The sequence below is a fragment of the Emydura macquarii genome, unplaced genomic scaffold, assembly GCF_026122565.2.
Source record: "Emydura macquarii macquarii isolate MOO-44397 ecotype Brisbane River unplaced genomic scaffold, CSIRO-AGI_Emac_v2 contig_1230, whole genome shotgun sequence".
Classification (NCBI taxonomy): domain Eukaryota; kingdom Metazoa; phylum Chordata; order Testudines; family Chelidae; genus Emydura; species Emydura macquarii.
In genome coordinates, this window is record NW_027131367.1 from 6,321,820 (window position 1) to 6,347,414 (window position 25,595).

General features: G+C 39.9%; 1 protein-coding gene across 2 annotated transcripts in view; it reads left to right on the plus strand.

The window, feature by feature from the left end:
* The first annotated feature begins 768 nt into the window (after window positions 1–768).
* PRKCA (protein kinase C alpha) overlaps window positions 769–25,595 on the plus strand; it is a 266,528-nt gene continuing 241,701 nt past the window's right edge. For both annotated transcript variants that reach the window (XM_067547328.1, XM_067547329.1), the window contains exons 1-2: window positions 769–1,154; window positions 7,162–7,193. In XM_067547328.1, coding sequence (XP_067403429.1) covers window positions 982–1,154; window positions 7,162–7,193 — 205 coding nt within the window. In that variant the 5' untranslated portion in view covers window positions 769–981. The remainder of the gene's footprint in view (window positions 1,155–7,161; window positions 7,194–25,595) is intronic.

Below are 25,595 nucleotides of genomic sequence, written 5' to 3' on the forward strand. Positions count from 1 at the left end.
TATTGTGTAATGGTGTGGAAGGGACTTGTGTGTATGTTATAGTGGGGGAAGGATTTGTGTGTGTGTGTGTGTGGTGTCTAGGAGGGTGTGGTGCCAGTTACACTGTGTGTTGTAGTGGTCGAGGAGATTGGGGCGTGTGTGTTGTGTGGTAGGGTGTGTGGTGGGGGAGGTGATAGTATGGGGGGGTCTGTGCATGGGGGGGATAGGGAAAGGGCTGTGCAGTGGGAGAGGAGGCGTTGTGGGGGGAGGAGGCTGTGGAGGGGAAGGGCTGTGTAATGGGGGAGAGGGCTGTGGGGGGGACGTTGTGGGGGGGAAGGGCTGTGTAATGGGGGGGTCTGTGCAGGGGACGTTGTGGGGGAGAGGGGGCGTTGTAGGGGGGAGAGGGCTGTGGGGGGGGGCTGTGAATGGGGGGCTGTGGAGGGGGAGTGGTGGGGGGAGGGGCTGTGCAGTGGGAGAGGGGGCGTTGTGGGGGGGACGTAGCGGGGGGAAGGGCTGTGTAATGGGGGGGTCTGTGCAGGGGACGTTGTGGGGGAGAGGGGGCGTTGTAGGGGGGAGAGGGCTGTGGGGGGAAGGGCTGTGTAATGGGGGGCTGTGGAGGGGGAGTGGTGGGGGGAGGGGCTGTGCAGTGGGAGAGGGGGCGTTGTGGGGGGGACGTAGCGGGGGGGAAGGGCTGTGTGAGGGGGGAGGGGGCTGTGGGGCGCTGCCCCTCCCCCTCCTCCGCCCGCCCACTGCCGCCACTCGCTCGCCCCGCCCGCGGCGGGGGGCTCAGCCCGCGCACGGGCGGAGCAGCCGGAGCCGGGATCCTCCTCCCGCTCCCTACGCGCGGCTCACACGTCAGGAGCCGGAGCCGGAGCAGGAGGCAGCGCCCAGCCCCGCCGCCGCCAGAGGCTCGGCGGCTGCCGGACGGGGCGGACGGCGGGTCCCGGCTGGGGCAGGGAGGAGGCGGCGGCGGCGGCGGCGGAGCGGGAGGGGGGTGTTGCCATGGCCGACGTGTTCCCGGGCCCCGAGCCCGGCGCGGCCCCGGACGCGGTGCAGCGCTTCGCTCGCAAAGGCGCCCTGAGGCAGAAGAACGTGCACGAGGTGAAGGAGCACAAATTCATCGCGCGCTTCTTCAAGCAGCCCACCTTCTGCAGCCACTGCACCGACTTCATCTGGTGAGCGAGCGAGCGAGCGACCCCCCCCAGCCCCGGTACCGCCCCCGCGCTGCTCCCCGCCGCTTACACGGCCCCTACGCTCCCTCTGGCAGCCCCTGCACGGACTTGATTAGGTGAGAGACCCCCACCCTCCCCCCGCTGCCCCCTGCCCCTGTCCTGCCTTCCCAGCTGGCCCCTTCCCTGCAGCTACTGCACCAGCTTCACCTGGTGAGAGATCCCCGCACTGCCCCTGCCCCCAGCCAGCCCCCTCCTGCAGCCTCTGCACTGATTTCATCTGGTCAGAGCCCCCCCCCCCCACTGCCCTCTGTCCCTATACTGCCCTTGGCCCCCCCGTGCCTCCCTCAGCAGCCCACCTCCTGCAGCCACTGCACCGACTTCTTTGGGTGAGAGACCCCCCCCCCCCGCCCCCCGCGTGTGGTCGCCGCTCTCTAGCTCACCTCCTCCGTACAGTGCCGTCTTAGCCAGCCCATCTCCTCCAGCCACTGCACCAACATCATCTGGGTGAGGGACCCTGCTGTACTCCTTCTGCCAGCTGCTACACTGACTTCATGTGCTCAGACCCCCCAACACGTTGACTTGCCCAGGCCTCCTCCATAGCCAGTCCTCTTCCTACAGTCACCGCACTGACTTCATTTAGTGAGACCCCCCCCTACCTTGCCTGTAACTTCTGTCCTCTCCCCCCCATGCTCATAGACTTGTCGGACTGGAAGGGATCTCAAGAAGTCATCTAATCCAGTCCCCTGAGCTCAAGGCGGGACTAAGCGTTATCTAGATTCATCCCTGACAAGTATTTGTCTTACCTGGTCTTAAAAATCTCCAATGATGGAGCTTCCACAATGTCCCAGGATCCCCCATGAACTACCCACCTAGCCCAGCCGGCCTTATGCTGTCATTGCACCTATTTAATTTGGCGAAAGACCCTCCTATACCACACTTTCCTAACGAGGTTTTCCTCCATGCAAGGTGCCTTCCCCCATATCTGACCTCCTGAGCTAGGCCACGTAGATTAAATGAGTGCAGTGGGGCTGCACTAAGTGATCTTCTTCCGTCCCCCATGTGATATCTACAGATTCAACCCTATTGTCCAGCACACCTTCTGCAGCTAGTATGTTAACTTTGGTGTCTTCCCCAGTGACTTGCCTATAGGAATGCATTTTACTCACATCCTGCAACCACTGGTGACTCTAACTGGGGAAGCCCCTACGTGGAACCGTGGGAACAACTCTACATCACTTGCCATTATACATTCTGACAATACTGCACGCTTACCCCTGTTTTGCCGCCATGGCATTTCATTTTGTGAGTCTTGGGGAAACCTCCATGCACCCTGGGGACTCCTGGGAGATTTACCCTTGATCCCTTGGGCATGTAACCAACACTCCCTGTAGTTCTCAGATATGAACCCTGCAGCCACAAAATCAGCTTAATCTGGGGATTACCACCTGGACTGCCCTCCATCCCCTAAATTTCTGTTTCCCTGCTGTGATACTTGGGCGGGGGGGGGAATACCCCACCTCCTCCAGATCCCCGTACATGCTTCTCTCCCCTCACCCAACCCACGTTATGCTATTACTTCACTGATTTCATTTGCTGAATCTCCCACATGTGCCCACCTGTATCTGGGGAAACACCTTATCCTCCTTGGCATACACACATCTAATGTCCTCCTACCCCAGTTTTACAGCCACTGATTTAATCTGGTAAGGGACCTCTCAGCTTCCCAGTATTTGCACCACGCTCCAGTCATCTAGCAAAACTTTTGCAGCCTCTTTATTATCTTTGTGATAGTTGCTGTTCCTGTCTTCCCTGTTGCTGCCTGTGGAGGGCAGGGAAACTGGGAAACACATTGCAGCCCGTGCCTCTAGTCTAGATCAGCAAGTATAGGAAAGAGTTTCCCCGTGGCTGCTGAGAGAGAGAGAGAGAACAAAATAATCAAATTAGAGGTCTGCCTAGGCATAATTTTTAAAGCCTGACCTGAACCCAACCTGGGCACAGCTAACCCAAATTTTACTGGAGCGTGTTGAGTCCTCTTTAGATCTGACCTGGACCCAACACTTCCCTCCAGACTGGTATCAAGGCTGCCTCTGCCTTGTCCTGGGGGCTCAGTTGGGTATTGGTATCTCACTCGAGCCTGTGAACCATCTCCATCCGTCTCCTGCCCATGGGGTTAGCACAGTGACAGGTGTGTGCCCTGCCCCTGCTGGCCACTGCTGCATTGCTGCACTTTGTGCACTACGAAGTGAGATGTGCTGTGACACTTGAGTGGACTTTGCAGCATTCACAGCACAGTAAGGTGGCGGTGGCTGGCAGGAGTGGGGCACGCAGCTGTTGCAGCACCGACCTCACAGGCAGGAGAAAATGATCAGAGCTTGCCTGACCAGACCTTAATCCGAGAGGGTTGTTTAGTTTTCAGACTCAACCTGACACTTGCAGTCGGGTTCTATTGGATTTAGGGCGAGTTGCAAGGCACTATAACCAACCATTCAGTATCCAGAAGCAAAAACTGAATTGTTAGTGCCTACCCCACTGGCAGGCAGTGTACTCAACTCATAACCTGTGCCAGACAAGGCAATTTGAGTGTGCATGCGTTTGGCTTAGCTGCATCCTATTCCTTCTGCTAGGCAGGGCAGCATAAGTAGGCGTGCAGACTGATCGCTCGTACCCCGTGATCTGAGTTGGTTTAGGCAGCGTGAATGGGTGGGACACTTGACTGATTTGTAAACTGTATACATTCATGTGCTTACTTCTCTTCTTGTTGCATATTACAACTTGTGTGGAGAGAGGGAGAAAGGAGAGACTTGGGGGCTTGATCTTCAGATTAGTGGAGCACCCACCTTTCCCATTGATGTCAGTGAGAGAGCGGTGGGTGATAATGAGCACTGCTGAAAGTGAGACATGTTCCTTGGGGCTCAGCAGTGTGAGAAGATTGTGAGGAGAATGCATACCACTGGGTATGTGCATACTGCACTTGTCTGGCTCCCTCAGCATCCACACTTGTCACTGGGCATGGCATTGGCCTGCTATACATTCTCTATTTCTCTCTTTGTACTGTATTCTTTAACTTGGGTGCTGTGGGAGAGAGAAACTGATTCTCTTAGCAAACAAAACGTGTGAGGGGAGAATTCAACAAACTGTTGAAAATATATGGGGCGGTAGGAGTGGCTGAAATGGGCACAGGCATACTGTAGATAAATGTAAAAGGAAAAAAATAAGATCTGGATTCTCACACTATCACAATTTGAGGGAGATTTAAAGCCCTTCATTGTAAAACTGGGAGAATTTAAAACCTGCTTTCAAATAAATCCAAAAAGAGTGAGACTTGGCAGGTGTGAAAGAATGCTATCGGGTTATTGTCAGCATGTATTGATAAAGATAACTAATGCAATTTTTTTAAAACAATACTATCATGATAAAAGGCACCTGACTACAGGATGTATTTGAAAGTGAAAGGATATCCTGTTGTACGCTGTTGTCTTTCCTTGCTTGTAACGCTAGGAAGCTCTTAAAAGTTCTTCAAAGCCAGCATGCAGCAACTTCAGTATTTTTTTTTTCATTATTGGTTTAAAGCCAAATGAAATATTGGGTGCTTTTGCACCATAAACATAGCAAATATGGCATCTTCAGAAGCCTTTAATTAAATGGACACCTAACTGTTTCATCCTCATAACAATTTCTAGTAGAGGGTTAAAACCAAGAATGTGACTATTATTAAACATTTGGAGGTGTGAGTAAACAACACGAAATGTAATATTTCAGTGGAATGAAGTCCCTCTCCAAATGTGTGTGATGTTTTTGTTTATTTGTTGCTTTTTTTTAATCAGGCTTGATGGTCTTAATATCCAGCTAGTTAGCAGATTCTTATATAAGCCTTGTCTACACTATAAAGATAAGTCGACCTATATTAGGTCGATTTACAGCCACCACATTAATTACTACGATGGTTAAGGTCCACACTACCCTCCTTGGGTTGGTGGTGTGCGTCCTCTCCAGGACTGCTTCCGCTGATCTAAGTGGCAGTGTGGGAAGCTGAGAGCCCGGGGTCTTGCCTCCGCTGGCAGCTCCCTACTGGGAGTTGGGCTGCCCCCCCTTCGGCTCCCTGTTCCCAGATGGGAGCAGAGTCCAGTCGCCCAGCTCTTCAGTGAAGCTGGAGGGTGGGGGGCAGCTGTGTTCTAGCTGCCCTGCTTTCTTGCTTTCTCCAGGGGAGCCATGAAATTGACAAGAATGACAGCCAACATGGGATGTAAGGAACAAAGTGTATACTCATATACTGTGTCACCCTAACTACAGGGACATAAGCCCTACGCCTCTTGTTGAGTTGGTTTTATGTTGGCATGGCAGGGGAGTTAGATCAGCGGGAGGAGCATTTCAGTGTGTACCTCCACTGTTTTGTCAACAAAGCTGTGTATTGTAGACCAGGCCTTAGACTTGCCAGATTTGTTTAAAGGAGATTCTACCCAAGTATTGCTTTATTTTGTGTAATCTTGGATTAAAAAAAGATGCATTACACTATAGATTGCATAGAACAGGATGGAACATGAACTAGTGCCTTTCAGTAAAAACCGTGAAGAAAGTATGCACTGCTCAGTTTCTGTTCAAACAACACTGTTGTTTTGAAAACATAGAAACAACCTAAAAGTAGTTTCAGGTTCTGTGTCCAGTCTTAGTTTTGTTGTCTGTTTTGGTGGTTTTACAACCACATTTTGTATATTCTAGAAAAACAAAAATGAAACTTTTCTCTCCTGTGTTGTGGAGTGAAAGACCCACACAAAAAGGGAAACGGAAAAATAGACTGTACCCAAAGTACTGTCAAATGTACTCCAAGTAAATAAGCAAATACAATTTTATAATCTTTCATGTACCATAATCTTAGATATCACTTGTAATAATAGTAGGAAAAATGTTTCAGATAGAGCTGACTTTTTTTTTTGTAAAGTTGTCCCTTTAATGTCAACTTTAATTTGTTGTAAACTTTTACTGAAGTTAGGAGTTTTTAAAAATTATTTTTCTCTAAATCACAATAAATTTTTTAATATGAGGAAGTGATGTTATTGTTTTAATAAATTTTGTAGCAAAACTTCATCCTTATTGTGGCTAAAATAGATGGGCTATATTCAGTTAATGCCTTTTGCTGGATATATTCTTTATAATTTGATTTTACTTGTTTTCTCTCAATATAAACACTTTGAGCTACTACTTCAGATGTAAAATATCTTCAAAAGGGAGAATGTAGAGTGTGTGTGTAAATGAATACTCAAAATAATTATTTTTATTGATGGAGAGAGAGAGCTCAATGTCAAAATTAAAAATGAAGAAATGAGGTGGTGGTTTGCATGAGATTTAATATATTTTTAAACTCTGGCTATCATAGCTAATACTATGTTTAAATCATTGTTCCAAATGATAATTTATTAATAGAATTATTTTTAAAGATTGGAAGCACAATAGTTATTAGAGTAGTGGCCATTATTAATTTATTTTCTTTGCATTAGGTGGATTTTCTTTGTAAAAAATGCCCCTAAACAACCAATGTCAAACACCTTTCTGTATATCTGTCTGCTGGTATCTTTCTGCTATAGCTGTTGCATATAGTTGAATCTCAGTATGAATACTGAAGTTCATCTTAGAATCCAAATGTGGTTCTTTTTATAGCCCTCTCCAGCAGTTGGAGTATTTATAATGTTGTAAGTATACACATGGAATGGAATGAATTGTAACATTATGTAATATTCACAGATGACACTAATTGTGGATCCAGAATTGCTTGTAAAATAAATAAAAATAAAATAAAATAAAGGGTTGCCAGAAAATGAAATTACATAGCTGGAAACTGCTATTATTCTCACCTTGGAAATAGATGGGCTAATGCTTAGTGTTGTATTATAAAATCTGTTGCTTTCTTAGCAGAACCTGAAATTGTAGTATAATATGAGATTTTTGTTCTAGCAGGTTAGTGGGAAGAAGCAATAACTAAATATGTTAAGACAGTGTTTGTTTTTTTCCCTTGCAGGGGGTTTGGGAAACAAGGATTTCAGTGCCAAGGTAAGCCACCAATATTTTATTGATTGGCATACAGTGTTACACTTTATTTTAGATCCGGCCAAAGCCGTAGCAAGAAGGAAACAAACACACCTGGAAAAACTATGCAAGTGATCTCTCCTTGTGTACATTGAAAAGGATCAGAATTGTTTAATTAGTTAAGTAAGATTTTTTGAAATGTAAAACATTGCAAATCAGAAGTTTCTTTTGACAGTTTCCTTGAATGTTATAATCTGCATACAGTGCAGCCTCTAACTTTTCACAAAAAAAATGGTTTATACAATTTATGTATTGCAGATAATATTTTTCTTGTCAGGAGGTGCTGCATGTGTGGGTGTGTTGGAAAATGTTAGTCTTATGCAGTTTTGTTTCATGTCCCAATCTCTTTGTTTTTAATCTTTATCCATTTTACCTATAAATTCAGATAGACCGTTGGTTTCAACTCTGTTTTAATCAACACAAGGTATCGTTATGTGATGTAGAGTACAATTAAGAAACCCCCAAATGATAAAATGAATGTAACTAATTTCCAGTCAGCAGAGCTATCAATTATTTTAATGATGTGAACTGATAACAGTTGGAAGTTATATTAGGATAAATATATTAAAATCTGTGATATGGTTAAAACTTATTTCATGCTATGTTCTGTTTATAGGCTTTATAAACTGCACCATTGTCATATTCATTCAGTATTTATTCTGAGTTATCAATAGTTTTCTTAATCATATAGTATCTTTACCTTTTAATATTTTTAATATGCATCAGTATGCTATAATTTCTTATAATTGATCCTGTTAATGCTACATGCATACTCATTAATTAGCCTTCTGGCTTTTTCCCTCATTAAACTTTCTATAGTTGTTTGCTAATGCTTTAAACCGCATTTTTTCCGTCCTGAATACTGATTTTATTTATTAAGTAGCAGAATGAGCGCACTATTAGTTGTGGTAATTTCATGGTAGTGCTATTTTGATGATAGCTGGCACTTTTAAAAATGAAACCACCTCCTACTGTACATAGAGGGATGATGCCTTTTAAAAATATTCCCATTGCTACTGTTTTTTCTTTCATGTTGTGTTGTTAATGGAAGCATGAGTGACTACAGTACATTTATAGCCCCCCTTTTAAAAGTGTAGCCTACATTTTACCTGCTGTCCATTGTGTAAGCATATTTGTATCATATAATTTATGCAGGAAGAAAACCCATGTTACTTTTAATTCTTCTACTATTCCCATGTTTTATATTGCTTTTTGTAACCCATAGATCTAACACAATACTGCCAAATCCTTAAAGCAGGGGTTCTTCAACTTTTTTTGCTGGGACCACCTTTGAAAATATTTCGGTCTGTATGATGACCCTGCCCCCCAAAGAGATGACCCTCCCCATGGCATGCCATACCACTCTTACTGGCATGCCTGAGGGGGCTAACAGCTCATGACCCCCTGTTTGAGAACCCCTGCGTTAAAGAGTGACACTCCTTGTTCCATTAAAGACTGCAAAATTTGGTCTCTAGTGAAGGAATTATTTAGCTGTTCAACATGGGAAATTCCCTGTACTACATAGATAATACAAAAATTAAGTAAGAATGTGGGGAAAAATAAGACTGTTTGCCATTCATTTTGTATTTGTTTTTAGTAGTGAACATTTAAAGGTTAAGTTGGTAAGGAAGATACTTTTTATGTGTTGCCTTACTGTGAAATTTGCATTTTCTTTTTCCAGTGTACTTTACCATTATGGGTCATGGGCATGTCAAGTATTTAATATGATGAAATTTAAGGTCCTCACTGATTTGTTTCACTTGATTGCATTTTACTGGTAGAAGCAGGTTGAGCACATAGGAAAGCTTCAGATATGTGAATAGTTGTGTGTGCTCAGTGTTTGGCAAGGAAGTGGGTAGGAGCATGGGAATGAACTAGAACTTAAGCGAGCATATTACACTCCTCCTTAATTCAAAACTTTAAAAAAAACTTGAAACTAGATGGATAAAATAAATCAGGTTAAATTTTTTTTTTTTTTAAAATCTTTTTCTCATGAACCAACCTCTAACTTTATGGGGTTAGGAGGAAATTTTCCCTGGGTTATTCCATAATGCTTACTGTGGAGTTTCTTGCATCTTTCTCTGAAGCAGCTCTTACTTGCCATTATCAGTAATGATGTTGGACTAAATGGACTACTTTCAAATTTAGTATGGCAATTCATGTGTTCAGCTTTCTTTTCTTTTGGGAGGGTTTCTTCTACTACACTCAAACTGGTAGAGTAAATTTCTATTTTTAATTTTCTGAGAGTAGGCTTCTTTGTTAAGGAATGATCTTTATCATAGGAGGTAAAGATCAGAGTTTGACTTTGCCTAATTTCCCAAGTCATTGTCTTGGTACTGGCAACAGGGAATATAGAAATAGCAGTTGATTCCATGTGTTGGAAGTTGTGTTTTTTTCTGGAGCCTGAAGAAGTTCTTTCCCTGTTTCTTGTGTATCCAAGCAGTATTTCTGCAGTTTTATGCTACTGGAGGCTGCTCTGGACTCTGCTCTTACATGGTCAAAACTAATAAAGAACATGTTAATTTTTTAAAAAATCCCATCTTTTTTGTGGTTGCTAATTTCTGAATCCTGAGTGTTGGTTTCTGTGCATTAATGCACCAATCACTGTGGTATCTGATCTTTCCTACTAAAATCTTTAAATGAATAACTTTGTTGTTTGCTGATCCATATTAAAGTGAAATCACATTAGTTAGAAATACCGCCATGAGTTGTCCTTGAATCTTAAATCGCTGTCTCTGATGACAATAAGGTGGATGCTGCACTTTAACTGTCTGACTTAAATCATAGTTCTTTAGTTAAAAAACAGTTCTACTATAGATAGAAAATTAATTGTTCATTTCTTTCTCTCCTCCCTCTTGTCTTGCACCTCTCTGATTATTAATAATAAAGGAATAGGTTTATGTTTGAGGTTAGACTGCTTAACTGTAGCACCCTGCGACTCTGAAATGCAGAATTAATTGGGAACTTGAAGCCAGGCCATGGCGATATTAATTGAAGTGAATAAGTGAGAAAGTTTTTCCAAATCCAGCTACATTAAATAAGAACGTAAAGGGAAAAATAGGAAAAGAGAAGTACTGGATGATGGGCCGATGGAAATGGAAGCTCAAGAGGAAAAGTGGGGCCTTTCACCTGCTGATGGCTAATGCAAAGGCAAAACACAATTAGAAAATTTATCTTAATTATGAAGTCCTTTAAAAATGCATGTCTCTGTAACATCTTGTGTCATTAGGGATTTTGTTTATTGTAATGTTGCTAACAAACCATTCAAGTGACTATTTGTGATGTAGGCCTTCGTTGTAGCCTTATGGTGTTACCTTGCCTTGATCCAGCAGGAGTTGGTGTGTAGAATAGGATTGGAGAGGGGAAAAGTGAATATGCAAAGGGAAATGTTAAGCTAGCTGTTAATTGAAGTTAGTCAAACCAAATTAATTACTGATTTTTATGTGAAATATTTTAACTCCAAGTAAAAAAAAAAAATCAGCCAATTTTTTTGTACTTTGGAAGCTAGCTAATATTACCCTTTTTTCTGTTTTTTACTCTTGTCTTATAAATTCCTGTCTATTGGAAATGAATAGAATTGTTCGGTATTTGGAAAGCTGCTACTACAGTTAGTGTATCATTTAACATGCCATGAGAAACAAAGTCATTATTAAGTTTATGGGGGAAAAAACCCAAAAAACCCTTGAATTTTTTTTTTTCTTATTGAAAGGCTGAAATACTGAGAAAGGCATAAACCTAGAGCAGCTACGCAGGGTGAAATCTGGGACAATGACTGTAATGAAGTAATTGAAAATAATGAGAGGATGGGGAAGTAGAAGTACTGCAAGATTCTAGCTAGAAAGCAGGTTACAAAAACTGCATGACTTTTAAAAATAAAGATATTATATTCAGAGAAAAGATGACATCAGTGAAGAATGACACAAATTTCAGAATGACAGAGCAGGAAAGGAAAAATTGTTGTAGTGACTACTCCTAACACAACCATATTGTAGTTCTTGGTCTGTCAGAATTTCCATGAGTAGAAACTATTTCTCAGGGCTGCTTTTCAACTCTGTTGTACAAATTCAGGTTAGATTGAAATTTCACAAATTTGAGTTTGTGATTTTTCTTAAAGCCATTGTTGGCTTAAACTCTCTCTCTCTTTTTTTGGCAGTAAGTTATAGAAAGGGGGGAGGTGGACCCTAGCAACATACATTAGTGCAACAAACTATAAAGGCTTCCAATAATCTGCTGTGGTAAAGGACCCTAATTATTTAGAGTATTTGTGCCAGCAATTTATGAATTAACTCACAAGTTCTAACTACGTGTGTTATCACGAACTGTTAATGCTGCGCAGTTTTAGGTGTGTCTCTCACTCTTCCTTTTTTTTTTAACTTGTATTACAGGAAATTCATACACCAAGTACTACTGAAGTTCCAATTTACAGTGACACTGTTGGGATAAAAATTTAATGCACATTCCTTCTTGTCTTAAAACATTAAGTTATGAAACTGAATGTTAATTTAGATATTTAACTTTTAACCATTAATACTCTTGGGGTGTGTGTGTGTGTGTGTGTGTGTGTGTGTGTGTGTGTACGTACGTGTACACACTTTTTGCCCTGGAGTCACTTTGGGTTGCGAAACACTGGTTTTTTCTTTGTCATAGTCAGTTTCAATTTCTAACTCCCAGGCTCTAGCACTGTGCTGGAGTGTTGGGGTTTCGACATTGCAGAGGAAAGTCTATATCCAAAAATATTTTCACTGATGTTTTAAACAAAAAAGATAATGTTTCTGTTTCTTTGGTTCTGTATAAAAGCCTTGCAAAATTTAAATTTTGGGTGTAAATCAACTTTACTACAAAAGATAGTAAAATCAGATATTTGTTGTTGTTTGTATTTCCTTAATGCTCAGAGGACCCAACCCAGCATACTATGTGCTGGGATAGTTGGTGTCCCAAAGAGTTATTCTTTCACAATTGTAGTTGTAGTCTAAAATCTGTTTCTGTCAAGAGTGAAAATGATTTTGGTGAACTCATCCTAGATCACATTCAAAATCACCACTGAGGGCCTCATCCTATCAGTTCCTCTGTGTCAAAGCCCTGGCTGGGATGATTAAGTTGGAGCCGGTCCTGCTTTGAGCAAGGGGTTGGACTAGATGACCTCCTGGGTTCTCTTCGAACCCTAATCTATGATTCTATTTCATTGGGGCTTGCACAATTTTATCACAATTTGGTATAATTGGTACTTTCTTTTCAAGAGTATCAGGATTGGAATCATGCAGTCATGTTGGAAAAGCACGATGCCCATCTGTGGCACTGAGCAAATATTAAAAAGATATATTGCAGGCCAGAACTGAGATGGATCATCAGAGTTCAATGGGAAAATTTTAAAAACTTTTGTGAACAATATACCTGTCCCTAGCTAATTCTGGTTTGTTTGGTTTTTTTTTTTTAAATTCTGTGTCTTTTACTGTAAAGTGCATCAAATTAATGCAAAAGAAACACATTTAAAAAGAGAATCATAAGCATTACTGTGACAGATTGGTAATTATCCTGAATGAACTTTATTGAATGAAGTTAAACCTTACTGAATTAGAGTTAATACCTTTGGGGTGTGTTGTATTAGAAATGCAAATGTTTATGTACATTTTGAGATTGTATAGAACTTCTTTAGCAAGAAGACCAGATTAATACAATCTCTGGAGGGTATTAGGAAATTCAGAGGTTTTTCTGGAATAGCTACATGTGAAGTGGATTGTCTAGGAAGTATCTTGGAGTAAGGGGGATGCAAATTCTCCCCTCTGAAGCTAACCTTCTGAAGATATGACTTGGGGAGAGAGACCCACTGTACTAATTACCTGCTTTTGGAAGATATAGATCAAAGACTCCTGAAGGGTATAAATGAACTGAACATGTTGAGCGTGCTTATTCTGAGCTGCAGCGGTGATGAACTTGTGACCACAAGGGCTTCCCTAGGGTAGGGGAGTTGAAGGACACATCCTGCCAGAATTTGTGTTAGGGTTGGAGTTAATTCTTGTAAGCTTATTAGCATGCATTTAGGTTCTTTTGTTGTTTTTTAATATGTTTGCAATTCTTTTTACCTTAAGAATAAAGTAAGCTTGCTTAGAAAAAAACTATGTGGTACTTATAACCATAGCAATTACACCAGTCAACCTTCTCTGAAGAGAAAGCCAGCAGGTGTCCTTAGGCACCCTGTCTGTGCTGGGAAATACATAGTGAAGGCAGGGAACTGTGCAACCCAGAAATGCCCTGGTCAGAAAGGAGAAGGATAAAGATCTCCATCCAAGAGAATCAACAGTTGGGGAGCTGGAAGCCTGAGGTTTGGGTACCCTTGCTGGACCAGTAAGGAGAAATACAGGCGCAGTTGCCCTGAACTGTGTAAATTACATCTGAATTTCTGGCTCTGTTCTTCACTCACTTTATTGAGCTCAGTTATTGCAATAAACATTAAAACAGTATTAGAGGTGGGCCTGAAACAAAGCAGTCAATTTGAACCTCTTCTAACTTCATGGAATTTTGGATGTGTGGGTCAAATTCTAAAAGTGAACTTTTCAACCTGGTTACATATCTTTATAATATATGTGACTGCAACATCCCATCCATTTTTCCTCTTTTAGGTTTTGTGTGCCAACCGTTGTCTGTTTGCCCTTTTGGAGGGAGGGCAGAATGAGTGGTGGCAAGGATGTTGGGCCTGATCTTGCTGTCATTGAAGTCAATAGGAATTTGCTGTTGACCTCTGTGAAAGTAAAATCTTGGTCCATAGAGCTGGTGCACAATTGGGAATGATGCACTGTATGGAAAATCTTGCACTTAGCTTTAAAATTCTGGCTCTATAGAGTTCCATGCAATTGTTAAAGTTTTCTCTTTGGACCCTTGCATTTGTAATCAATTTCTCTACTGTTTAATAAAAAATTAATACTGTAGGGTAGAATCATTGCCAGCATGTTGCAATGGACTGACATTTAGTAAACAAATTGCATTCAAGTCTTCTCAAGCTGTTAAAAATTTGAAACAGAGTTTTCATTTTTTGTCGGTCATCCTTGTGATTGTTGAAGTGAAAAACATTATAAGATCATAAAAGTGATTTTTTTCCCCCATTGTCAAGCAATGCAGCAAACTGGCTATGACAGGGGAAATCTTTTCCTCTGTTATCTGGAATCTCTACAGGGGGGGAATGCAGAAAATTAGATAGAAATTTTAAAAAATTATTTTGTCTTCCAGAATATGAATGTCTCTCCTTTTTTAAGGAAACAGCCTTTATGATAAGCATGCTCATTAATGTGGACCTGGTTTATTTTGTATGAACTACTTATTTTTGTTTCCATTTTTAAATGAAATATTTTCTTTGTGAAAACAGAAGTGCATATTCATTCTAAAGGACAAGAACGGTGTATGATGGAGAACTGTAAGGCCTGAGGTCTTTCATGTAATTTGTTTTCTGCGTCTCAGCCTGGGTTTGGTTCCCTGAGGTAAGAATCTGTTTTAGTTCCAGAAGTGAACATGAGTTCAGCATTTGTGGTGTTGAGTAAATAATTTTCCTGTGTTGAGATTTTGCGGTCACCTACTGCAAACTCTGCGTCTTTTAATACTACTTCAGTGCCTATAATTTTCTTTAATGGGGTCCAAGCACTCCAGTTTCCAAATACATTTCAAGATTTGAGGCTGACTGACAAACTTCTCAGCAAGTCAGGGAGTCTTTACTCAAGTGTGTATTACTGACTTAAAAGCTAATAATATGCTTTGCTAATCCATATAACTGTGTCCCTCCTAATGTTACTTTCATTCTCCCTCCATTCCTTCAGTTTGTTTGATTAGTTTTTATGCCTGGTTGTTGCATCTTGTCTTAACTAGACTTGTAAGAACTTTGGAACAGGGATTGTATCTTATTATGTACAGTGCCTAGCACAGCGAGACTTCAGTCTTGTTTGAGGCCTTTGGGTTCTTCTGTATTGCAATTAATACATAATAAATGAAATCAGTTGGGAATTAGGCCATTTCCCTTTCCTTGCAGAACAAATAGCATGTTAAAAAACTGCTATATAAGAGCCATTTCTTATGTTCCCTTCACCTAAATAAACCTTGGCCCTTGTGTCCTGTTCTTTTGAGCACTCTGTTAATTATTCATAAAAAGGAAGAAAACTTAATTTTGTAAAATAAAAGCTCTTTTTAGAGGAGTTGGGAAAATATAGGGCTCTAATGTTGCTGTGCTGTATGTCTTATCTGAAGAGAGATCTTTGGTGGTCTTTGGCTTGTTTTACATGTGCAGCATATGTTGACTTCCTGTTCCAGTCTTAATATACTCATAGAGTATACCAAAAGTTCTCTATATGGGTGAATGAACTAGGGTTGTGTCAGCTTGTTTTCCCACCAGTAGTCTTGTATTGCATGCTTCGTTCCATATGAGATCTGTGCTCTGTCTCCTTCTGTCTTTTTCCTAATTGAAATAAATAAATATGTATTTCATTGCTGCTGCTTCTGTTCACAGAAATTTTGCTGCTGAGGTGTGACAGGAAGTAAATCAGGCTCCACTGACTATCCCAAAGTTATCTCTCTTGATTTCAGTGTAAGTTCTGCTGGCAGATTGGATACTACACATGACCCTTTGAAAAGTGCATTTCTGTGATGTTCTCAGTGTGTTTGAGTTTCCTTAAAAATCATGTCATTTCATAGTATACAATTCAGCTTAATGTGTACTTCTGTGAGCCTGATGCTAAGATTGCAATTCAATTCTACAGAAGTCAGTGAGAATCTATAGGGGAGTTAGGTTCTTTGCTAGCAAGTGCCTTCTGTAGAATCAAGGTGTATTTGCGTGCAATCTGTTGTAGGTGAAAACCTAACATATTTATTTCTTAAGTACATTTTAAATAGATTCCTTTGCTTTTTAACTTCTGTCTGAATTTGTTGGGCACTCAGCTCCTTTTTTCCCCCTGCCTTGCCAACAACACATACACCAAGTAGGGAGGAAGCATGGTTTTTGTATGGGACTGATACTGGGGAATCTTTCCAGCTGAACTGTAGAATTCTGATATGTTCTTGAATAGCCTTGATCCTAAATTAAGAACAGCTTGAATAGTCCCCCATAGTTGTCACTCCTTGCAGGTGAAACAGCCTGCTTGAGTGGTTTGTTGAGGATTGGGGTCTTAATTTCCCTGACGCTCACTTCTGGATGTTACAGAGAGTTCTTCTTTGTTTCACAGGGTGTTTGTTGTGAGGATATATTAATTCATGTTTGTGAAATGTTCAGGCACTATGATGATGAAAGCCATAGAAAAGACTATAAAGTAAAAAAAAATAAAAAAATAAAAAATCAGATGTGCAATAATAAGTTCACAATTTATTCGTGGGGCAGAAATGCTTTATTAAAATAGGAAAGTACGTCATTTACTTGTTTTCCAGGCAGCACTTGGAAAAGCTGGGCTTATTGCATTGTGTGTGTGTGTGTGTGTGTGTGTGTGTGTGTATTTTGTTTTTTGTTTTTGTTTTTCTAAGAAGATATGACTCAAGGTGGTACAGAAATAAATGCATTTTGACTCATTTTAGGGGTTATGGAATTATTTCTCCACAACAGCAGATCCACCTTCTCCCTCTGTGCACTTCTAATATGCTCACTGTTTTTTTTTTTTTTCTTTTTCTTGAATCAGTTAGTTTCCCCAGTAATTTTTACAGTAAAAGAAAATGACTGTTTCATTGCCTTGAAAATGGTTCTGTGAAGCTCTTCACATTCTAATTAAGTACGTGGGAGTGATATCTGATTCAGAGATGACAGCCAAACTAGTTTGAGTCCTGGGCAGACAAAATTGGTGTATTCTTTATTGTTCCATTTGGTTTTTCATGATTGCACAACGAAACACCACCACACCTGCTGATATTGAGCCATATAAGTGTTCAGTTCATGTAAATTAACTTGCAAAATAGCATTTTAACAGATTAATTATGTTTGAGCTGACGTTTAGCAAGTATTCTAAATGGCTTCCTCTATTGTAAGTGGAATTCCATGAAATGTTGGGAAGAGAATTTGTAGAAAGAAGTTTAAAAAAAAAAAAAAAAATTAGATTTCCTCACTGAGATTCTTTGAGGCTCATAGGCTTTTTTGTTTAATTAACATTTGTTTATTTTTGACTGGATGTTACATCTTCGTTAAATGCCCAAACCCACCAAAGTTCAGTTAATTTAGTTCAAACTTTAGCCCAAATCATTCCATAATGTGGACACTGAAGTTAATGGAGCTATATATTATGTAAAATTATGTAGGAACTAGCCCTTTGGGCCAAATCCTAATAGGTGTGGAAAATTACAACTCCGTTGAAATCCGCAGGTATCAACTGTAGTCCAGTGGAAGTTGCAGGTGCTTAGGTATTCGTTTTTAGTGTTCACAGGTTATTGCTATTGGAAAATGAACTCCTGAAAGATTAGAGCAGATTTCACTGTATTTTTTAAAGACTTCCTGTAATAGGTAGCCCTATTTCAAGCAAATACATTAATATGATTTGTCTGTGGATTCCAATATAACTTGGATTGACCTGGAGTTAAAATCAATCCTATACAAAACAACCAGTTTTTGCTGGTACTTTAAGTAGCTGCATAAATTAAGCTTTATTGTACTGAGCAAAATGTGTAATTTTTTTGAGATTGTCTTGTGTACATGCTTGATGTGGATTTTCAGTTGCCTGGTATTGCTTTTGTTTTTCTCTCAATAGTGAAACATTTCCCTGAAAATGTGTATTGGGCCCCTGTAATTTTAAGGGTTTGTCTGCACTTTTATTATTACTCTCCTCCTCCTTGTCCCCCCCCTCACCCCCATCCCTACTTCACCGTTCTAAATGAAATAGAAGTCATAGAGCATTTAGATCTGAACCAAAATCAAAACATAGTGCTCAGTGTGGAAATGTGAGCTTGTCAAGAAAAAAAAGACAGAAGTGCTTTTCTGCAGTTGATCATTATTCTTTATTTTTCAAAATAAAGTTGTTGACTGCTAGTCCATACTGTGGCCCTATGTATGACAAACCTGCCTGGTTTGGATAAACAGCTGCCGTGCATGCACTGCCATTTTAAAAAATAATTAAAGTCTGCATAAGCTTAAAATGCATGTCCTTCATTCACAGTGTCAGAACCATTGTGTACTGAAGAGGCACATGGGTGGTTAGGGGGAAGGCTCTGTGTAAACAGGATTAGGGTCTTAATGACCAACTTATTTAAAAGCCTTTTTTGTGTTTAACATTTATTATGACTTATTATTTATATTCACTGCAGTGCCTTGGGGTCATAGCTCAGGACCCCATTGTGCTAAGTGCTGTACAAACACAGAACAGTCCCTGCCTCAAGGGGTTTACGATCAAATTAATACATGATCTGCTGTTGCTGCTTAGAACATTACCTCTCTTTAAAAAACAGGATAGGTTTTAAAAATGCAGTTGCTTTCATTAAAAGAGCTTTATAAAGCCCTTACCCTTATTAATGTACACACAGGAGTGCACAAATACATATAAAAATCAACCTCTGAATTTACCTGGGAGGCATCATTGTTTGAAGATAACCATCTGTGTGCAATAGGTACTGTAATTGTTTTTTCAAATCACTAATAGAAGATGACAATACTAATTAGTGATACAGATATGTATTAAATTTAATCCATTTTAAAATTTTAAATGTGTGCAGACCGATAAATATGCTTGTTTCTTATTCACTTCTCTTGAAACACCAGTGTAATTTTCTGATTAAAATGACTAAATATTCAGTGATAGTATTTTCATTGTATATGATGATTGTTTTCCTTACCCATAATATGTTTGTTTATACAAATTATTTTAAAAGGGACTTCCTGCTCTGTCACGGAACTCTATTTCCTTGATTAGGGTTGCATGGCAATGAATGAGGGCAATGTTTGTTGGTTCTTTTCCTTCATGTTACTGATATGTCTGGGAAAAGTGCATACCAGCTGTAGGATGAGAGTAGAAATTGTTTTAAAGGCAGATGAACTTTGTTTCCAACAATAACTCCCCTTCCAAAGCCCAAATATTTCGCTCCTCTTTCTCTGAAAGTTCAAAGCATTTTGAACCTCTCTGGAATGTGTTGTGCATGTTGTTGTGTTGGCTCAATAAAAATATTGTTTATATTCTGGAGTTACTGCTTTCAGAATAGACTTTAGTATACCTTTTGCTACTGGTTTCCGGTTGACATCTTTTAGCATATTAAGTCACTTATTTGTTGTTTAATCACCAGCATGTCCCGCTGGATGCCGCATTGGAAATACCAATATTAAAAACTGCTCAAACCTGTCCTGCCTACTGAAGAGCTCAGGATGAGGCTCCCTCTTTTTGAAATCGGCTATGAAATCATTTTTGTGGGTTGAGTCTTTCTTTTTCCTTTTTTTTTCCTAATACTGATAGTGCAGAACATAGTTAATACCACATTATCATTGCTTTTCTGTAAAGACAGGTTGAAACAGACTTTGTGGAAGGTAAAAAAATCAGTCTGTCTTCTAACTGCTTTTTGCTACATGAAAACTATCTTTGAAGTATATTTCCAGCTGTCTACTTCCATATTGCACTGTTCCACGTTCTTATGACTCTCTCGTTCGTAGTTTTCCTTTCCTTTTCATTTCTTAAAAGCAGAATAATATATGAAGTCTAAAACTTCTTCTGCAGTGTGTCAGGAATAAATATAGGTTGTTACATGGTTTCCAGTCATTATAGTTATGCCTCTGCTATCCAAATTCTAGTTCAATTAAGCTATTCCTGGGTTGGCTCTGTCTCCTGAGGTCTACTGTCTGCACTTCTTGCCTTCTCTAAATTGATCAGCAGAAGAAGAGTGGGGATTGAAAGGTAGCCCTCTGCTGGCTGGCTCCTCCAGTTAACCAAATCTCCAGATATCGGTTTATCCAGCCTTGAGCATGTAGGCCATGCATGGTTGGCTTGATATAGTTGACTGCAGGAAATATGCTTGCTATTAATTTGAAAAAGATGTTGACCATCAGTGCTTCATGTGTTAACAAATTATGAGTTCTATTATTTAATGTTCATATGGTGGTAGTGCCTAAAAGTCACAACCAGTCTGCACCCCATTGTGCTTAGTACTATACAAACATAATAAATGACAGTCCCTGCCCCAAAGAACTTACATATATCTGTGCTACAAAAGTAGTAGATCTCATAGTGACTATAATATTCACTTTTGTTTTATATACTTTTTATAACATACTTTTAGTTGTGCATATAATCTCTAACTACTTCTGCACTCTGCACAATTATTTTAAAACATAAAACAGACAGGCATCATAACTGAGTTAAAAAAGTCTGTCTTTCAGATACATAGAGAGTGAGTGAGCTCAGAAGCTGAAAAGTTAGACAATGCTAATTCAAAGGCCATACTTAGGTCAGTGATAGGACCAGTCATACAAACCTTTAGCACTTCCACTGTTTTTAGGAAGAATATAAGGCACATCAGTTATGTGCGCTAACTCGTTATTCATAGTTTATAACATTTTTCAATTTTTGTATATCTAGTTTAATGATTTTCTATAGCAACCATCAATGTAGTATCTGAGCAAGATAAATTTGTACTGAATGAGCATATCTGTAATGGACTTATATAGGAGTCTGCTTTTTTGCCCATTCCAAGTGTGAGCATATTCAGCTTGGTTGCTGTGTGCGTGTGTAGCTTTACAAATCTGGTAAGGTGGAAAAGCTTCAATAAATGGATTGGCCATACAGTTTGCCCTACAATTTGTCAAATGTTGGCTCAATCAAACCACCTCTAGTCTAAAGTTGTTCTATAAATGAGCCTACTTAATTGAGAACATTCCACAAATGCCAGTCTTCTCTCTTCTTTTGTTCCTTTTGGCTTTTCTAAATTACCTTTTCTGAATACATTTAAAGGATGAAAGTTCTTCTTTAAAAGTGCTAGAGCTGGGAAAGAGAACAGAAGGTAGCTAAGGGAACAGCTGCCATCCTGTATATGAGTTTCAGTTGTCCTGTGTGTGTGGTGCTATTGGTGATGGAGATGTTGCAAGAGTACAGCAAAAAAGGAGCTTACTAGAGTTCCATTTACATTCTGTTCAAGATATTTTAATACTTAGCTGTAATTTCATCAAAACTCCCATTGAAAGACAACTTCAGGCACAAGACTGTAAAAACTGAATAAAAGTGAAAAAGCTGAATTTCAAGCTACTTGAAATGAATGTTGTAGTGTATATACATTGGTGACATGTCCATAACACAGCTGCTTTTTCATGCATCTGTTGGAATTGAGGAACAGGTTCTGAGGCCTCTAGTGAAAATGAATACATTTTGAAAAATAAAGCCTTATGCAAATTCCATGTTTTACCAAGTGTTTCAGTGGGTAAAAAGGTGTTGTTTCTTCATGGTATTTGATTTCTGCATGTAGCTATTTACTTGTCTAAACCTCACCCACATGTCAGCACAAATAGCACAGTTTCTTTAATATTAATTTCTGAATCACTTGTACAGTAATAACCCTGACTTGCTTATAATAGGGGTATTACAAAGCTGTGCAGTTTCTGAAGAGTTTTTTTTTAAAAGGATATTGAACATTTTAATATTTTCTTAAATGTGGCATTATTTCTGAAAGGAACATAATTATTTTATGCCAACTACATGTCATGTTGTTCCACTAGCCATTTTTATTCTTTAATTTAATTTTATATTTATTTTGGCCTGTCAATGATATCCATGTTTTGTTAAGGAGTATCTTAATGTTTGTTTTGTTCCCTCCTCAGATATGCACGTACCTGACTTTGTGTAGCTTGTAAAACTGATGACTTTGTTGACATATACAAAGAAGTCAGTAACGCCTATTTTTTTTTTTTTTTAAAAAAAGAACTCTGATGGACTTACTGTGATTTCTTGGTATGGTAGTAAGAGTACGAGGTACAGTTTAGGGCATCTGACAAGCTGTTCTGTGTGGGCAGACTCCAGCCTCCTATGAGAAGACCTCACTGAAATTAGTGGAGCTACATACAGGTTGCTCCTACACCTTTATGAAGTCATACTGATTGCATTGTGCTTTCGCAAAGGTTTGCCCACATACAACATTTTGCAGGATTGGGGTTTTACTTTGTCCAATATTAATGTTGGCAGTAGGCTGACTGTAATATTTTAGATACAAATAGATTGTGCCGTCAATTCTGAAAGGCCAGTTTTTATTCACGGATTAATACATTTCATGTCTTCATTTGGTCATAGGCCAGTGTAGGTCACCACCGACACATTGGACATGGGCATGCTCCGGAAGGCTCAGTACTCTGTTATAATGCTATAGTAATGCTTTGCATCTTGAATGAGAGACTTATAGAAGGTGGGTAATTATCATTGTGTGGTTGACAATGACAGAGACTTCACATGAGAAGTCGTGTTGTAAAAAGTGATTCATTTAGGGCCATAAATATATGGGTATATAATAGCTTACTATTATTGGATATGTAGATAAATGTGCAGCTGAAGATTAAAGAAAGTTGCTGCATGGTCAATTATTTCTAACGTATCATTAACATGTTGAGGAAGTATAGGGGTAGGTGGGGGTGTATGTTCATAAACGGACTTTCTGCAGTGAGGATGGTTTTGAAAGCATGTGTTAGAGGAATGTAATTTTAAATTATCTTAAGCTTTGGCAATGTGCTCAGCCCTGTATGAAATTTAAATAAAGACCTATTCTCTTCCCCATGGAGCTTATGTTGTAAACTAAAAACCTATAAATTAGAAAGATTACTATGCACTTACTGAAGAACTTGATTTTTATACTCTTGTTTGCTTTAGCTTGGCATTTATCCCATTTGTGCAAATTTTGACCTTTAAAAATTCTTTCCATACTCTATTTTTTATTCAGCTTAGCTGTGTGTGTGTGTGTGTGTGTGTGCGCGCGCGCGCGCGCATGCGTCCATCTGTCCAAGACATGCTCCACCCTCTGTTTAGTTTAAATTAAATTGAGTTTGAGGCTTGATTATGAAAAGAATAGTATTAGATATACTGATCTCATGACTTCTCACTTGGCCAAAAAAAAAAAAAAAAAGTAAAAATCAACAGAACTAACTTTAGAACCCTCAAATGTCAACATTGCAAAGAATGGAAATTTCTGAGAGCAATGTAATTCTTTTAGGTCCTGATTCTGCAAATCATTACTCATATGAGTAGTCATAGTGAAGTTGGTGGGACTATGTGTGTGAGTGCAGGATCATGCTCTTAGCTAGCATAATAGCTATAATTTTATAGACACACTTGTTATTTTAGGCCCTGATCCTGCAAATTGCTTCATGTGGGTAGGCCTGCACTGAGGTCACTGAGGCATTCCTTAGGTTCACTTCCAAAGAGCAACTTGTGGGATCAGAAGCATAGTTTAGATAATTACAGACCATGATTGTTTGTTGTTGTTTGCAGAGTGGTAATACCCGGAGGCTCCAATTAGACACTGTGCAAACATGTAGAGTAAAATGAGGTATCTGTTTCCCAAAGAACTGAAACTAAGTTGGTTAAGAGCAAGATAGAACAGGTGGGTGCTTTTCGGGTGTGGTGGTGGTGTTTCAGTGCACGAATTAGCTCATAGCCTGCCTAGGTATCTGCACAAAGCAATACTAACTTGCCTGACCTCCGTATTAAACTTTTAAATAGCAAGTTAATTAAATCATAAATATTTATCACCTAAATAATCTGTATAGTCCAAATTGTGCTAATTCTTAGTGGAACTTAATAAGAGACCCATAAATACATCCAATGTAACTTTCAGGTAATATTGTATCATATAGGGAAGCAAAGCCAGCAGAGCCCTGTAATTGACCATTTAGTCAGTTCAGGAGGTATGCAAAGCAATCTGCATCTGTCAATTAATATTTTTGGGAAATTCTGTTTTAACATACAATTAGCTGGCTATTATTCTACTCTTTTTTTTCTTTTCCCTGCTTAGAGCCTCCTCAATCTTTGTATCTCTTGGTATTTTCTGCAAGCTGTGGACATGAGTAACCCCACTACATTGTCAAGAGAGGGACAACCAATTTTTAGGTCATATAATTATTGTGTGTATGCTTCTCTTTTCACTGAGCAGGGAGTGGAGAGAGGGTGCAAATATTCAGATCTAAGGGCCCCTTCTTTCTCCTCAAGTGATCTGCAGGACAGATATGTGTCAGGCATTTTGGACATGCAGTTCTTGGTGGCTGAATTAATCCCTGAGACAAGAATCTCCACCCTTGTAGGGATGTCAGCATGTCACCATTAGTCTTGACATTTGTGCTCAGTGTGTCTCCTTGTATGACTGGGCTAGGGTGAGTTTGATTCCATCTTTTACAGACTGTCTTGGGTAGCTCTGTAATGCTTAAACTGGCATTAGATGGTTGCTACCAAATCACAGTATTCCTCTGATTGGCATAGGGATAAGCCTAGCCAAGGGAAACAGTGGAATGGAGGCTGCTTTCTGCTGGCAAGAGAATTGTATTTTTAATGTATGTGAAGTCTTGCGTTTGAGACTTCTTGACAGTTAACTCTAATCAGTTGTTGTGTAACACTTCCTGTTCCTCTGTTTCGTCATGGTAGAAGGAAAGATCAAATAAAGATGCTGGGTGTGTATCTATGCTAGGAGTTGATTGTGCTGAGCAGTTGTGTAAAGAAAGTTCTGTCTATAGCTATTAATAACTTGCATGGAAAGTGGTTGCCTGACCCCATTTTGCTTTGTTTAAGTAAGAGGAAAAGAGAGCAGAGAGGGTTAGAAGAAGGTGAGAGGGGAAAGAGAATCTGCTTGCATGATCCTCCCCTCTTCTCCCCCTGGCCCGGAATAAGGTTTCTTCTGGCAATATGGATGTCTAATTCTAGGTCTGGTGTGGCACATCCTTTTTTTTTTTTTTTTTTTTTAAGCAGAGGCTTAAGAGATTAATTTTGTTCCTCTGCTGTTTCTCTTTCTGCAACTGGAAAACCCTCCTCTTGACGTGGTGATGGGATGTCAGCAAACAGATGTAATTTTTGGAGCAGCCAGCCAGAACTGTTCCAATCCTCAGGAAATGTCACTTAGTGATATTATTATTATATTAGTGATTAGTGATAAATATACTTAAGCCTTTTGGCCTTTTGTGTAGTAGGGATAGGAGTCGTCATGTTAGAAAGGCTTTGATAACAGCTGTGTTAAACCTCTGAGATGTTTCCAAAAACCTGAGCCGATTTGGTTTGGCTTGGATCCTTGTGGTTTCCCTCCAACCATTCTATCTCCTGAGTGCTTACTCAAGTCCCGATCCTGCCATTTGTTCGTGTGGGGGCATAGGGATCTGCCCATGCATGGGTTGAAGGATAATTGTCTAAAAAAGTAGCTCTCAACTTTTCCAGACTACTATACCCCTTTCAGGAGTCTGATTTGTCTTGTGTACCCCAAGTTTCA